The sequence below is a fragment of the Leopardus geoffroyi genome, chromosome C2, assembly GCF_018350155.1.
Source record: "Leopardus geoffroyi isolate Oge1 chromosome C2, O.geoffroyi_Oge1_pat1.0, whole genome shotgun sequence".
Lineage (NCBI taxonomy): Eukaryota > Metazoa > Chordata > Mammalia > Carnivora > Felidae > Leopardus > Leopardus geoffroyi.
The window spans coordinates 6,385,365-6,401,319 of record NC_059333.1 but is presented as its reverse complement, the minus strand read 5'-3'; the positions used below and the strand labels follow the sequence as shown (position 1 = coordinate 6,401,319).

At 43.0% G+C, this 15,955-nt stretch overlaps 1 protein-coding gene across 1 annotated transcript; it reads right to left on the bottom strand.

Moving 5' to 3' along the window:
• Positions 1–8,953: 8,953 nt before the first annotated feature.
• Positions 8,954–15,862, bottom strand: HMGN1 (high mobility group nucleosome binding domain 1). The gene is made up of 6 exons (XM_045501357.1): positions 15,548–15,862; positions 15,161–15,193; positions 15,045–15,074; positions 14,912–14,962; positions 11,408–11,536; positions 8,954–9,826 (listed from the first exon to the last, which is right to left on the bottom strand). The coding sequence occupies exons 1-6, from the start codon at positions 15,560–15,562 to the stop codon at positions 9,779–9,781; spliced, it is 306 nt and encodes a 101-aa protein (XP_045357313.1). The 5' UTR covers positions 15,563–15,862; the 3' UTR covers positions 8,954–9,778.
• Between the last annotated feature and the right edge of the window lie 93 nt (positions 15,863–15,955).

The following is a 15,955-nucleotide window of genomic DNA, read 5'->3' as shown; positions in this document are numbered from 1 at the left end:
GCCACGGCTAACACTTTCCAAGTGCCCATATCGCATGCTCACCAAATACATCAGGGCAATGCAACTATGTTTTGTGTGGCGTTCTGCAACTGGCATTTATTCCTCACCCTCGTATTCTGGACCGTCTTCCATGTCAACCCATACAAGTCTATTGTCTTTTTTTTTTTTTTTTTTTCAACATTTATTTATTTTTGGGACAGAGAGACACAGAGCATGAACGGGGGAGGGGCAGAGAGAGAGAGGGAGACACAGAATCGGAAACAGGCTCCAGGCTCCGAGCCATCAGCCCGACGCGGGGCTCGAACTCACGGACCGCGAGATCGTGGCCTGGCTGAAGTCGGACGCTTAACCGACTGCGCCACCCAGGCGCCCCCTATTGTCTTTTTAGCTAAGTGCTATTTGCTGTTCTGTGATAAGGATCAAAGATGATGTACTATAATCTACCATAGGACATGTAGATGCCGTCACGAATTATAATACAGGGAATGTCCTTGTACATAGATGCTTCTGCAATTGTAATTTTCTTATGAGTAGATTCTTACAAAATAAATTATTAGGTCAAAGGTATTTAAAAAAAATTTGTTTAATGTTTATTTATTTTTGAGAGAGAGACAGAGACAGTGTGAGCAGGGGAGGGGCAGAGAGGGAGGGAGACACAGAATCCGAAACAGGCTCCAGGCTCTGGGCTGTCAGCACAGAACCCGACGTGGGGCTCGAACTCATGAGCAGTGAGATCATGACCTGAGCCGAAGTTGGAGGCTCAACTGACAAGCCACCCAGGTGCCACCCCCCCCCCCAAATTTTTCTAATGTTAAGGTCAAAGGAAGTATTGATCAGGGTTCTCCAGGGAAAAAAAGAATAGGATGTGTGTTTTATATATATTTTTGTTTGTTTGTTTGTTTGTTTTAAGAAATTGACTCACATGATTTATGGAGGCTGATAAGTCCAAAACCTGCAGTTCAGGTCTGAAAGCCATCTGCTGCAGAATTCCCTCTTGCTCAGGAAAGGTCAGTCTTTTTGTTGTATCCAGGTCTTCAACTGATTGGATGAGGCCCACCCACATTATGGAGGACAAGCTGTTTTACTCCAAGACTACAAATTTAAATGTTCATCTTATCCCAAACATATTCACAGAAACATCTAGAATAAAGTTTGACGATATATCTGATCATCAAGGACCAGCAACATTAGTATACAAAATTAAGCATCACAAAGGATATGTTTGTTTAAGTTTTTGATAAGTACTACCAAATTGCCCTCTAAAAAGGTCATTTCCTTTTTTTTTTTTAAGACTTTATTTTTAAGTAATCTCTACACCCAATGTGGAGCCTGAACTGATAACCCTGAGATCAAGAGTTGCATGCTTGACTGACTGAACCAGCCAGGCGCCCCTAAAAAGGTCATTTCCAATTTACATATCCACCCAGTAAATGTATGGGCATGCTCTTTAACTCACATCCTTACCAACAGGAAATATTATCATTCCTTTAAATTTTTACCAATCCAATAGGCAGAAATGATATCTCTGTTGTTTTTATTTGCACTTCTAATGCATTTAGACCTTTTTTTTTTTTTTTTAACATTGTTTTTTGAGAGACAGAGTGCGAACAGGGAAGGAGCAGAGAGAGAGAGGGAGACACAGAATCCAAAGCAGGCTCCAGGCTCTGAGCTGTCAGCACAGAGTCTGACGCGGGGCTTGAACTCACTCAGGAAAGGCGAGACCGTGACCTGAGCCGAAGTCGGACGCTTAACCAACTGAGCCACCCAGGTGCCCCTGGAACTATTTGTAAGAAAATAACAAATGTTGGTAAAAGTATGGCGAAATTGGAACCCCAGTGCATTGCTGCTGGTGATGTAAAATGGTGCTGCCGTGACCATTCCTCAAAAAAGTAAGCATAAAATGATCCTTATGACCCACCAATTCCACTGTTGGGTATATGCCTAAAAGAATTGAAAGCAGGGACATAAACAGATGTTTTCATACTCGTGTTCAAAGCCGCGCTATTCACAAAACAGACCAAAGACAGGAGCAACCCAAGTGTCCACCTATACGTGCGATGGAATATTACTCAGCCTTAAAAAAGGAAGGCAACTCTGACACGCCCTACGACATGGATGAAGTCTGGAGACATGCTAAGCACAATCAACCAATCACAAAAGGACAGATACCGTCTGAGTCCACTTAGATGACGTCTCTGGAGGAGTCTGGTCCGTAAAGATGACGGGTAGGACCGTGGGCGTCAGGGGCCGAGCAGAGAGCAGAATGCGGGGGGTGTCAGTGTATAATGGGGATGGAGTTCCAGTTTAGGAAGATGAACACATTCTGGAGATGGATGGTGAGGGTGGTTGCACAACAATGAGAATGTCCTGAACTCCACTGACCTGGACACTTAAAATGGTTGAAGTGATCAATTTTATGTGTATTTTACCACACACACAAAAAACTGTTTTCAAAATTTTGTATTTATTCTGAATTGTCTCTTCATACTATTTCCTCCTATTTCTTTTTTTTTTTTTAATGTTTATTTATTTTGAGAGAGAGAGAGAGAGAATCCCAGGTTCGATTTGGGGCTCAAATCCACGAACTGTGAGACCATGACCTGAGCCAAAAATCAAGAGTCAGACACTTAACTGAGCCACTCAGGTGTCCCCAAAGATCTTATTTTTAATAATCTCTACACCCCACATGGGGCTCAAACTCCCAACCCCAGGATCAAGAGTTGCATGCTCTGCCAACTGAGCCAGCTGCGGGCCCCTCTGGTGGTCTTTAAAATCAGCTTTCCAATTCCTGATGAAAATCCCGCTGGCATCCTGATCGGAATTGCATAACTTTTTTTAGGTAAAAAGGACCGACCCCTTTACATACTGACTCTTGTCAGGAAGATGGTTTTTTCATTTATTCAGACCTTTTATGTCCTCCAGTCCAGTCTTACATTTTCCTTCTCGGAGAAAAATGCTAATTTTTTAAATGTTTGTTTATTTTTGAGAGAGAGACACAGAGACAGGGACAGAGTGTGAATGGGGGAGGGGCAGAGAGAGAGGGAGACTCAGAATCCGAAGCAGGCTCCAGGCTCCAATCTCTCAGCACAGAGCCCGAGGCGGGGCTTGAACTCACAAACCGTGAGATCATGAACTGAGCCGAAATCGGATGCTTAACCAACTGAGCCACCCAAATGCCCCAGAAAAATGCTAATTTTTGAGGCTGACCAAGACCCATTTTGAGTCCCAGAAATTCGGAAGGCCGTGCTGTCTTGCCAAATACCCAGGATCCATTTATCCTGATTTCTGGGAAACCACTTTATTCATGTGAACTCAATTAAATTAGTTTAACGTTTAGTTTCCTTTGGTTTCAAAGATCAATGAGATAAGTAGAGTGAAGCAAAAAGTGAGACATTATGCGACAACAGTTCAGACTCCTTCCAATATATATAAATATATATTTATATATATTTATATGTATATTTATATATTTTTATATATATTATATATTTTTTATGTTTTATATATTATATGTATTTTATATATAGTATATATATTTACATATACTATATATTTTATATATAATATATATATATATATATATATATATTTTTTTTTTTTTTTGCAAAACCCCAAATCAGCACTGGTGGAAGCGATCATCCTGCACATTTGAATATGCAGCCACATCCTTACACAGACACATCCAAGCATGCAAGCCTCTCAACGTTTCCTCTGAGTCACGCGTAACAAATTAGCGTATTTAAATCTTTTCATAAATAACTTGAATTTACCATCAGCCTTTATGCATTGTTCAACTTGTATTTTCCGTGGGCAACATCAACGGCTTTCAGAGGCAAAATTTAATATTAACACAATTGGGTTATGAATTAAGCCTGTACTGCAGAGGTAGTAGTCTTGGTGGTTCGGGGGGTGAGGAAAGTCTGGTGGAGGTAATGCTGTGTCCTACTAAGGTAACACAGCCGGACAGTATGAGAAGGAGTTGGCAAGTTCATGCTCAACTTGAAGTCAGTTGGGGCACCTGGGTGTCCGACTTCGGCTCAGGTCATGATCTAGCGTGAGTTTGAGCCCTGCATCGGGCTCTGTGCTGACAGCTTGGAGCCTGGATCCTACTTCAGATTCTGTGTCTCCCTCTCTCTCTGACCCTCCCCTGTTCATGCTCTGTCTCTCTCTGTCTCAAAATTAAACATTAAAAAATTAAAAAAAAAAAGTCAGTTAAATCCGAGGTTTTTTTGTTTTTTTTTTAAATCCCATCTGGTAATTTCTTTTATGTTTTTATTATTTATTTTTGAGAGAGAGAGAATACAAGTGGGGAAGGGACAGAGACAGAGGGGGACAGAGGATCCAAAGCAGGCTCCGTGCTGAGAACACAGAGCCTGATGCGGGGCTCAAACCCCTGAACCGTGAGATCATGACCTGGGCCGAAGTCGGACGCCTAACCGAATGAGCCACCCAGGCGCCCCAAACCCGAGGTATTTTCTAAGGTTTTACTCAGCAATCTATATTGTTGGAAAAGGGGGAAAGTGCGCCAGGAATTTAGTTACCCTAAGCTGGGACAATCACTGAAAGGAAGAGCATCGGACATTTATTGGACACTGTGCACTAGCCGTTGCTTTAGCCCCTCAGGACCCTCTGAGAAAGGCATGATTGGCTCTTCAGTGAAGTCCTATTCCCTGTCTTTCACTCCTTCCGTTGTGGGGCCACATTCCTCCACAGGAAGAACACAGTAAGATGGGAACAGCGGCCCTGCGACCGTCCCTAACGCAGGTCTGTATTCGCACCGCATAGGGAGTATGTTTCCTCCCTATGCTGTGTTTCCCTTCTCCCCAGTGCCCATCATTAATCACATCATTTTACATTTCCGTGCCCTCAGGAAACTTCAAAACACCCACTTGCTTTTTAAAATCAATTTGGAATCAGCATTTGGAAGGGAATACTTTGATTCGAAAGACAGAACTAGCCACACTGGGTTAAAAAATAGTAGCTTCTTGTTCAAGTGAATCTGCATCCAACCTTGACAAAACGTGTAAAACTTCAAAAATAAATGAACTATTTCTTTTGAACAATTTTTTAAAATATTTATTTTTGAGAGAGAGAGAGAGAGCAAGCAGGGGAGGGGGAGAGAGAGGGAGACAGAGCATCAAAGCAGGCTCCAGGCTCCGAGCTGGCAGCACAGAGCCTGACTCAGGGTATAAACTCACCAGCTCAGCCGTGAGGTCATGACCTGAGCAGAGGTGGGACCCTTAACTGAGCCACCAGGCACCCCATTACCTGTATTTTCTTTTTTTAATGTGGCTGCTAGAAAATGAGAAGGGACAGCTTTCCCCCACATTTCCACTGGATTTCCCCTTAAGTCTTTTTTTTTTTTAAAGAGAGAGAGAGACACAGTGTGAGCGGAGGGGCTGAGAGGGAGACATAGCATTGGAAGCAGGCTCCAGGCTCTGAGCTGTCAGCACAGAGCCCGCTGCGGGGCTCGAACTCAGGAACCGAATGAGATCATGCCCTGAGCCGAAGTCGGGATGCTCAACTGACTCAGCCACCCAGGGCCCCTGAACAACTTTTATTAGAAATGTCGTTACATGCTTTCTGTGCATCTTGTTTTCCTGTTTATAGATAGTATTTATGGACAAGATTGGCAATGGTTTGATGGCTACTGGACACGGTTAACTGGTGTGTGGGGTTCACCAGTATACTGTACTGATTTCAAGCACAGGCAAAGTTATCACTAAGGGAAAAAAACTCCACTTGTAACGACCAAAGTATGGCATAGTGATACGAACTATTAAGCAAGTGCTAAAACATTTTACAAATAAATTCTAACCTATCTAAAATAATTACTTTTGGCTTCTGGGATTAAATGATTTTACTTTACTTTCAAGGTAACTTTTTTTTTTTAATATCCCAACTTTTCATGATGTAAAACCCAGCTACTTTCCATCATCTATTTGATTCATCATCTACCTAAGCCTAATGTTTTAAAACTTCCAACTGTCTTAAAATTAAATATTTTTGCTGCAAACTCATGTAACACCATTGCCAGGCAGATGTACTTTTAGGATCTGTAAGGATCAAGAGAAATTATCCATATTTTGGTTTCACAATGCTTATTTAATGGGAAAAAAACATCTAAATGTCTGACAAATTATATTCTAGAAATAAAATCCTATGCAGTGCTTACAAATGCTATGCAAGTATATTAATTAACATAGGGACAAGTTCACAGAATAAGATTACAGAATAGGATGTATAATGACATCATTTAAATCTGAGAAAAATGCATTTTAAAATACTGGTTTAGGGGCGCCTGGGTGGCGCAGTCGGTTAAGCGTCCGACTTCAGCCAGGTCACGATCTCGCGGTCTGTGAGCTCGAGCCCCGCATCGGGCTCTGGGCTGATGGCTCAGAGCCTGGAGCCTGTTTCCGATTCTGTGTCTCCCTCTCTCTCTGCCCCTCCCCCGTTCATGCTCTGTCTCTCTCTGTCCCAAAAATAAATAAACGTCGAAAAAAAAAAATTTAAAATACTGGTTTAGAGGGGAGCCTGGGCGGCTCAGTCAGTTAAGCGTCTGACTGGCTCAGGTCACCATCTCCAGGTCTGTGGGATCAAGCCCTGCGTCAAGGTCTGTGCTGACAGCTCAGAGCCTGGATCCAGCATCTCCCTCACTTTCTGCCCATCCCCCACTCATGTCCCCTCTCTCTCTCTCTCTCTCTCAAAAATAAACATAAAAAAAACCATTAGGGGTGCCTGGGTGGCTCAGTCGGTTAAGTGGCCGACTTCAGCTCTGGTCATGATCTCACGGTTCTTGAGTTCGAGCCCCATTTGTTACTATTAGCACAGAGCCTGCTTGGGATTCTCTCTCTCCTCTCTCTGCCCCTCCCCTGCTCGAGCGCTCTCTCAAAACTAAGTAACACATAAGAAATAAAACAGATGCCTAGTAAATGAATTATGGATGCTTTTGGCTTTTGTCTGCATTCGAGTTTTCCCCCAGTATGACTCACCTGTGTACTTCAATCACACACATATATACATACCTTCCTCCGTGTACCAGCCTACTCTCCCTAATTTTTGTCCCCATGCCCACATTTTTGCACACTCTCCCCTGACGGTGCTACAACAGACCATCTTTTCTCTGGGGCCTCCATGATTGGCAGGTCGTCATACGAGGCACCAAGTTCTAGGAGTCAGTCTTCTGATTAACCCACATTTGAAAGGTCAAACTGAACCCCTGACAAGCCAAGGGAATGAAGTGTTCTTACTGGTTTTGCTAGTTAACAAATTGAAACCGGATTTGTTTGCATTATTAAAAAGCTATCTTCCCTGTCCTTTCAGGATGTCTGAATTGACATCCATTCAAGCATTCTTATCTTTCAGTCCTTTTTGCTCACAACTACTTGTTTAGAGGAAGAGAGAACTTTTTGTAGGTACCGATTCTAGAAAATATGCCTTGGGTGCCTGCCTCAGTTGGCAGAGGATGTAACTCTTGGTCGTGAGTTCAAGCATCATGTCGGGCTACAGAGAGAACTTAAAAATTTAAGAAGATACCTCAAAGTAGCTTGCTTTTTCATAAAATAAGGTGGCGGTTCATTTGCTCAGAAAAGGATGCTCAAGGCAAGTAGGATCTAGCACTCCCAATCTAACTTTCCACAAGAAGATAATCTTAGATAAATCTTCCTGAAAGAAGTAAAAACAAAACCCTCTTATACTAGTAAATCTCTTTATTAGCAGGGAGTACCGAACCGAGGAAACCTGTGACTGTAAATAACGATCAGTTCCTAGGGGTGGTGAGCGTTAGGTCGTACAAGATGGGTCGTAGGGTTAAAATTCTGTTTTCTTCCCATTGGTTTTTAGAGATGTTTATTTTTGAGAGGAAGACTGAGCAGGGGAGGGGCAGAGAGAGAGGGAGACAGAATCTGAAGCAGGCTCCAGGTTCTGAGCTGTGAGCACAGAGCCTGATGTGAGGCTCGAACTCACAAGTGGGGAGATTGTGACCTGAAGGCAGATGTTTAACCCACAGAGCCACCCAGGCAGGTGCCTGGAGACCACTTTTAACTGCTATGAATAGACAGGTGCTAGTGAAATTCTGGTACAATAAAATTCTATCAAGTATCCCTGCACAGGGAGAATGCTTTCAGTTCAGTGCTTAAATTTACATACCCAAACCCTGTGCTATCTATACTTAGAAACTACAGGCAACTCTGTTTATCCTGCCTCCAGGCCCTCCGTGGAGAAGGACCACGGAGAACTGGGGAACGTGGCTCCCAGGCCCTGCCCCCTCCCCAGGGGTTACTACAGCCCTCCTGTGGGCGCCCCTTCATCCCAGGTCAACATCCTCTTTCCACTGACGTTCCGTAGTTCCAACGAAGGGGCCGCACTTCCCCACTCCCTATGAAGTTGCTCAAAATAGCCACTCCCGTGGGACAGTCTTAGCAGAGGTGTGAGCCCTTGGGGACTCCTGTTTCCAGCGCATTCTTGCCCCCCAGTATTCACTCCAGGGCAAAATAACATGTCAAGTGTTGAGAGGTTTAAGCTGTTTCCAGGTCTCCCCTTGTTCAGTGGTAACCCTGGCCTGGTGCTTTCTCTGGCCGTGTTTTCATTTGCCGATTCGGCACAGGTCTCCAATACTACCTCTTGAAGACCACTTACACGGCAGAGCAGAAATACGATAAATATGAGAGCAAATCTCAGAATAATATGCAAACACAAACCACAGTAGATGCAGTTCTAGCTTACTCAGTACTTACAAGCTCACTTCATATGAAGAACAAAGAGTTACGTTTAGTTTGCTTCAGAGGACGCTGGACCATTTGCTCACTATTAAATCAATTTAGGTCAAAGTATCTTCAAAGAACACTGTACATGTTCAAGTATTACAAAAAACATTAAATACTTTCAAATTTTAAGAAAACTCTGCAAGAACAAATGTGGAAATTCTTGTAATAAAATATAAGCCAGAACTTAATTTATGTGCTTCAAGAAATTCTTTCATAATTGAGTTTTTATTTGTTGTTCTGAGGATCAGTACAGACAATTCAATTTGTACATAATTCTTAATGTACGTACCGAAAACCTAAAAAAACCATGTAGCTGTGGTTCTTTTCTCAAAGTTATTCCAGTGACCTTCCAGCTTAAAATTTGGAGGCAAACTTCCCTTAACAGTGTATCAAGTACCGGTATCTTCAAATGTTGATATGCTGTTACACTGTTAAGTCCCATTAATTCACAATTTAATGTCATATACGCTACATACTCAAATTTTCAATCTCGCACAGCACATTAACAAAGTTACTAGGAAACTGGACTACCACGACCAAGATGTTACAGAATGCACAAAATTCTGACAGGGAGAGCCAAGATCAAGGAGTGGTTTTCTTCAGGAAACAATTCTACCAAAAACAACATGGGAATAGAAGTAATTTAAAATGTTCAAGACATACTAAATGCACGACTGACTCCAAATTGCCATTTAGTATGCTTGGTATTATAGGATATAAAAACTACCCCATCTATGGAATGTTAAGCTGACACCCAAGACGATCAAAGCCTCCCATATTCAATATCCCACTATTTTCTGGTTGTACCAAAAAATAAACAACCAGCAAATGATTTCACCTCTTAAAAAAAAGCATTTACACTTAAAAAATGGGATGAGGTGGGATTCCCTCCTTCTTAAAAATGTTTCTAGAGCTACTAAAAAACTTGCATTTACAAAATAGTTGATAAAAATATTCCTCTGGATTGTACAAGAAGGGAGACAGGGACCACTGGTAAGACATGGGATATGATACTAATCAGACTTGGCTTCTTTCTCTCCTGCTTCATCAGAGGCTGGACTCTGCAAATCAAAGAAAAAATAATGATCAAATATTTGATTTCTGGGTCACTGTTACGATCTCCAAGATCTTTAAAATTTAATGCGATGTAAGTTTTACTTCTATGTACTTACAGGTGACCCTCGTTATATGTAGATTCTGTATTTGTAAATTTGCCTCTTCACTAAAATTTGCAACCACAAAATCAATACTCATGGCACTTCAATAGACTTAAAACTTTCTTTGCAATGCCAAACATGCACATTCCCAGCTGGGATGGTTGTTCCAGTTCTAAACAGGTGCCTTTTTTGCAGTTTATTTAAAGTGCCATACATTTATTTCTTTTTCTGTGCTTCTTGATGTTGACTGGACTAATATGATACCATCTACTATGGCTAAATGCAAGAAGGTTGGGATGTGCCTTATGGAGAAAATATGTATGCTGGATAGCATCATTTAGGCCTGAGTTCCAGTACTGTTTCTGTTGGCCCAGTTCAAAGCTGATGCATCAACAACACGTATTCAACAGAAACACATAGATTATGCATCAACTGTTTGATGGAAACGTGATCAGAGTGCAGCTACGAATCTAACGTCGTATTTCCTCCATGTGCAATTTTTCAGTATTCACACAACCTTCTAGAACACAACCACCATGAATATTAAGAATCAAGTGTAGTGTGATAACATGTACCGGATGGTCAAATTCTTCCCAGCTAGATTAGTAATCTCATCATAACATCACCGGATATTTGATGTGTGGTCAGAACTACAAATTAAAAGTAAACTGTGGCAACAGATTTCACAAGTTAGAAACAAGTGGTTTGTTGTTTTAAGATTTGATCTATAAATGTTTTTAAAATACCATACACTATTTATCTTTCCAGGTTTAACCATTAACATTAAAAAAATGCTTGGCTTAAGAAAAACTATTTATTGAAACCTGTAGCCTATTTGTTTAAGAAAAGGCCTCTTCTCGTGGCTTAAAAACGTAACGATTAGGGACACCAAGTCTTTTTATTTGCTTGATCTAAGTTATTATTTAATCCTAAAACAAGTAGCCACTTTTAAGAAAAATGGACTTATCTGAAATGAAAGTGGGAAAAATGTCCCAAATGAGGAATGGATTCAAAACATTTTTGAAGCAATATCCAAAATAAAAACATGATTTTTAACAGTTCTATAGATGGCAATTTCAAAAATAAGGGCCTAGGTTGTTTGTTTAAACAATATCCCAAAACATGAAAGAAAAATGAGTGTTACACCATTTGGTATATTAAACCTTTTAAAAATTAACTCACGTCAGTAGTTATTATAACAAATCCTGCGTACAACATACGGTGTACTTGTATGAACTTGTTACTGGTGAAATTCTGAGCATATTACAAGTTCTTATTCACTCTTTTAAAAAAAAAGCCATCTACCTACTGATTTTAAATATCTAATTAATAAAAGCCATCTGTCTATTCATTTGATGTTACTGTACAAACCTTTGTTAACATTGTAAGAAAAAGACAATAAACACGGTCTTATCTGCTACATAAAAATATACAACAGATTATCTATGGTTCAGAGTCAAATCAACAACACACAGCACTTCCGACCTCCTCGTTTTTAGTTTCTCCGTTTTCTGCAGGTAAGTCTTCTTTTGTTTCTTGGTTAGCCACTTCAGCCTGTTTTCCCTTTGCTCCCCTTTTCCCCTTTGTTTGCACTTTTTTGTCTGAAGATTTCTCCTAGGATACAGTAAGAGTATATTTTAAGTAAAAACTTGGCACGAACATTTTCTCAGTTGCTATAGGGCTAGTATCCCCACAAAAGTTGCAATGTCAACACGATGTCACACATCAGCCTGAGATCCAGGACACATCTTTTACGGAAGACACTTTAAGGTCCATCCCCACTAGTCAGAACAACATCGTTCGCTAAGAACTCTAACCGTACTGGCATTATCGAGCCTCATTAGACTTCTGTTCTCTAAACCTAAAGCCTGAGCTACAATCCTCCTCTGCCTTCTCAATCACCCACTATTCTCTGAAGTTCCACATGAGCAAACAAAGGAGGAAATCTCTTTCCACTGTAACCCTACCCATCCCCAAACTTCTTTTAAGACTGAATAATGATCAAATTGTCATATATCCACTGTCCTGACAAGATGTTCACCCTCACAGTAAGACCATTCACCTGAACACAGCACCATGTTGTGTGGTCAGGTTGACTATCCTGCTACAGCTAATCCCTTGATATTATATAATGAGTAGCTAAAAGGATCAATTTTGAGTTTATCGTTTTCATTCAGATGTTTGAAAAATCTAAAAAGCACAGGTATTAGTATGACAATAAAAGAGGTTCAAAAATGTAAACCACTTTTAAGCAATATTAAAGCGTTTCTGGATACCCTCCATCAACGGGGAAGGAGTTTAAATCTGGACATTTATTCCCTGTAAATGAAGAATGCAGCAACAGCTAAATTAAGTTAGGTCACCAGGGAGTTGTATAAAAGAGCCCTAACAGTACTGACCAATATTTGAATTAAACAGCCACAAAGACATGCAAACAAGTCAAGATTTCAATGCTAAGGGGGCGGCAGGGGGGAGGGTGGGGGGACCAGTATAATGTATTCTAAACCAATGATGGCACTCCATATATAAAGATGGCATGACAGCCACTAATAATACACGAATAAACTATAATTTCTGAGGACTGCCCGGGTGGCTCAGTCAGTTAAGCAACCGACTTCAGCCCATGATCTCGCAGTTCGTGAGTTTGAGCCCCACACTGGGCTCTGTGCTGACAGTGCAGAGCCTGCTTGAGATTCTGCCTCTCTCTCTCTGTAAATAAACTTTAAAGACTAAGCTTCCTTGTTAGGTGTCAACACTCACGAGGGAAAATAATAAAATTAAAAAAAAAAAACCTATAAATTATAAATATAAATATTCAGGACAGCACCACTCATACTGGTACCATGAAGTATCACAATCACTTCTGTACTTACAAAACCATTCTTCTGTAATCTGATCTCTTTAGGTTTCTCATTAATTTTGTAACCCCTAGGGCACTAATGTAGAAATGTAAAAACCTTAAAAAAGGAAACAAAATATACAACAATAACCTGGACTAAAACAATACCACTTTTAATTACCTATGGCAAGACAGATGAAACAAATCAGTGTTTTCCTAACATACGTATGTTTCAACCCTTAAAATAATTCTGAGAATTTTATACAAGTTATAAGTACATACACAGTGGCAAACATATACTTTGAAAACTGTGTCAGGGCACCTGGGTGCCTCAATTAGTTAAGCATCCGACTTCCGCTCCCTCGGGTCATGATCTAACAGTTCACAGGGTTTTGGGCCCTGCATCGGGCTCTGTGGGGACAGCTCGGAGCCTGGAGTGTGCTTCCGATTCTGTGTCTCCCTCTCTCTGCTCCTTCCCTGCTCACTCTCTCCTCTCTCTCTCAAAAATAAATAATAACATTAAAAAAAAAAAGTGTCTACACTGTAATTGACACATCAAACTATTTACCTTCCACTCAGGCTTTGAATTGGATTGCCTCTGAAAAATGTATTCTAGAAAGTAAAGTAAAACCAAGCCCTCCAACCCCACATTTTTCCTTTGACAAAGGAACTCAGTTGACAAATTCCTCAAGGAAGACTTCTGGTTGGCCTCTCATGGACAGAAAGAAAAAAAGTAATTACACCTGATGTCCCAAACCCAACTGAGGATAAAATGTGAGGATAACATGAGGATAACTTTTTCACCAAAAAAAATTTGTAAAGTAAATCAAAATATAGGACAAGGAACAGCAAAAAAACCTAAGAGGGAAACAGTCATACTACTTCAGCAAATTGGTTTATTGAAAGAACTCAAAAGCATCAAAGACGGGTAATAATAGTACATAGCTCATTCTATCATCAAGCAACAAGATCCACTATTTTTCTTGGCCATTCACGGAAAGTTCCCAGGCTACTTTAACTTCTTATACAAAGATGTACTGCTTTATCCTCTAGTGTGAAAAATACTAAATTAACGTACCACGCTTACACCTTCTGCAAATACTTTAAAAAAAAAAAAAAATAGAACTTTCTACTGGAAAAGTTAAGATTTTTCTCAGTTCTGTACAATGTTTAAATAAAGAAACGGAAAAAAAACCTTTGGCCTATGCAGTGCTAAGCTTCCATCTCTGCTTTTAGAAAAGGGGCCTAACACCACAAACTCTCACTTAAGCTGTGAGTGAACAGTAATCACACCATGAATTTCCCCTGAAGACCACAGGGCTTGGCAAAGGGCGGTTTCGATGCTCCGCCTCAAATCAAAGTTAAAATGATTTACATAGAATTTTGTTTTCCCAACTTTTCAAACATATACTCAAGAACAATTTCATTCCAAAGACTTTCAAAGTAAACAACCCAATCTCGAATCTACTCCAGGGAGACAACTATCATGTTGTTTAGGATTAACTCAAAAGTTTCTTCGGGGAAAAAGATGTAGGGTACCCCTCTGAACACAGCTGTTCCCCCTCCAAAACACCCAAACAAACCCCTTACCCCTGCACACGGGATTCCCTGCACCTGGCTTGAGAACTTTATGCACCAAAACCTACGTATCCCCTTTCTCCCGGTCGCGATCCTGGCTTTGAGGTTTACCGTCACAAAAGTAGGCACAAGTATGCATCGAACGGGCAAACGCTAACCGTGACGTACAACGCAAAGGCCAGATATCAAAATTGTTAGTATTTTCCACTCGTCTTGAGTCTTGAATTCTGCAGCACAATGAAGGTAATGCGTTACGCTCCCGTGAACCAGTAGGACCAGATCCATTATTGTTTACCCAGGCCAAGGGGTAAAAAAAAAAAAAAAAAAAAAAAAAAAAAAAAAAAGTCGCTGCGATTATAAAACTTAAATAAGAAAACAGGAGACAATTTCCACTTTTCGGGCAAGTGTAACATCTGATTACTCTGAGACTTTCAAAGTCAAGATCTTAGTCACCAACAATGTCACAAGACCTTAGAGTCGCCGCTGATGACTTTTTATTAAGAGAAAGTCACGCGTCGAGGGGCGCTGCAGCATTTCGAACACACCGCGGTCCCGTTAAGTTTGAAACCTACCTTTCCCGCCGCCTTTTTTGGCTTCGCTTCCACTTTTGCAGGAGCAGGTTTCTGAAAGGCAAAGGTAGCACTGAGTGTCTTCACTGGGCACGACCCCACGGAAAAGACACGCTTACGGGCTCGCTTTACTTACAGCTGACAACCTCGCCGACCTCCTCTTGGGCTTTAGGAACAAAAAGGAAAAGGAGCAAGGAGTGAGCGGGGCAGTGCGAATGGGCCCCACCCCCGGGCACAGGCGCGGGCTCTTACCTCCTCCTTCGCCGCCCCCTCGGCGGAGCTGACCTGCGGAAGGAAGCACACGGACCAGTGGGCGCAGCCCGCAAACAAAAGTGCCCGCGCGCCCTGCGCCCGCCCGCGAGAACAATGCCCGGCCGCGTGACGTCAGCGGCTTCCCGCCGCCGCGTTCGAATCTCCCACCCGGCTCTTCGGCCGCCGAACGTTCCAGAACATCGCGACCGGGCGGCCGCCACCGCCGCCGCTGCCGCGCGAGCGCGCGGCCCGCTCGCCCGCCCGCCCGCCGCGGGCGCCGGGCCGCCTGCCGGGCCCTGCGCCGCCGTGGGCGAGGCGGGACCTGAGCCTCGCGGGGCGCCGCGGCGGGCCAGGCGGCGGAGGGCGCGCGTGCGAGCCGCCGCTCACCTTCCTCTTGGGCATCGTGGCGGCGGGGCGGGCGCGTGCCGGGTGCCTGCGGGCCGCCGCGCGCCGAGAGCCTTCGCGAAGCTGGGCTGCCTGGCCGCTACCGCTCCTCCCGCCGCCGGAGCTGCTGCGACCCGCAGCGGGGGCGGTGGGAGAACCGGATGGAACCGGATTGGGAGCCCGCCCCCTCCTCCCCCCGCGTCCCCCCGGCCGCTGGCTCCCCCTCCCCGCCGGCCGGGCCGCCCCCCGCCCCCGCCCCCGCCCATTGGCTGTGAGGCCCACCGCGCCGCGGCCCGCGCCCGGAATAGGTGAGGCGGGCCGTCACTCGACCACTGCGCCCCGCCCCCGCTCCCGGCGCCCCCACCCCCGCCCGGCGTCTCGCGGGGCCCCAGACCCAGGCGAGGGGGGCGG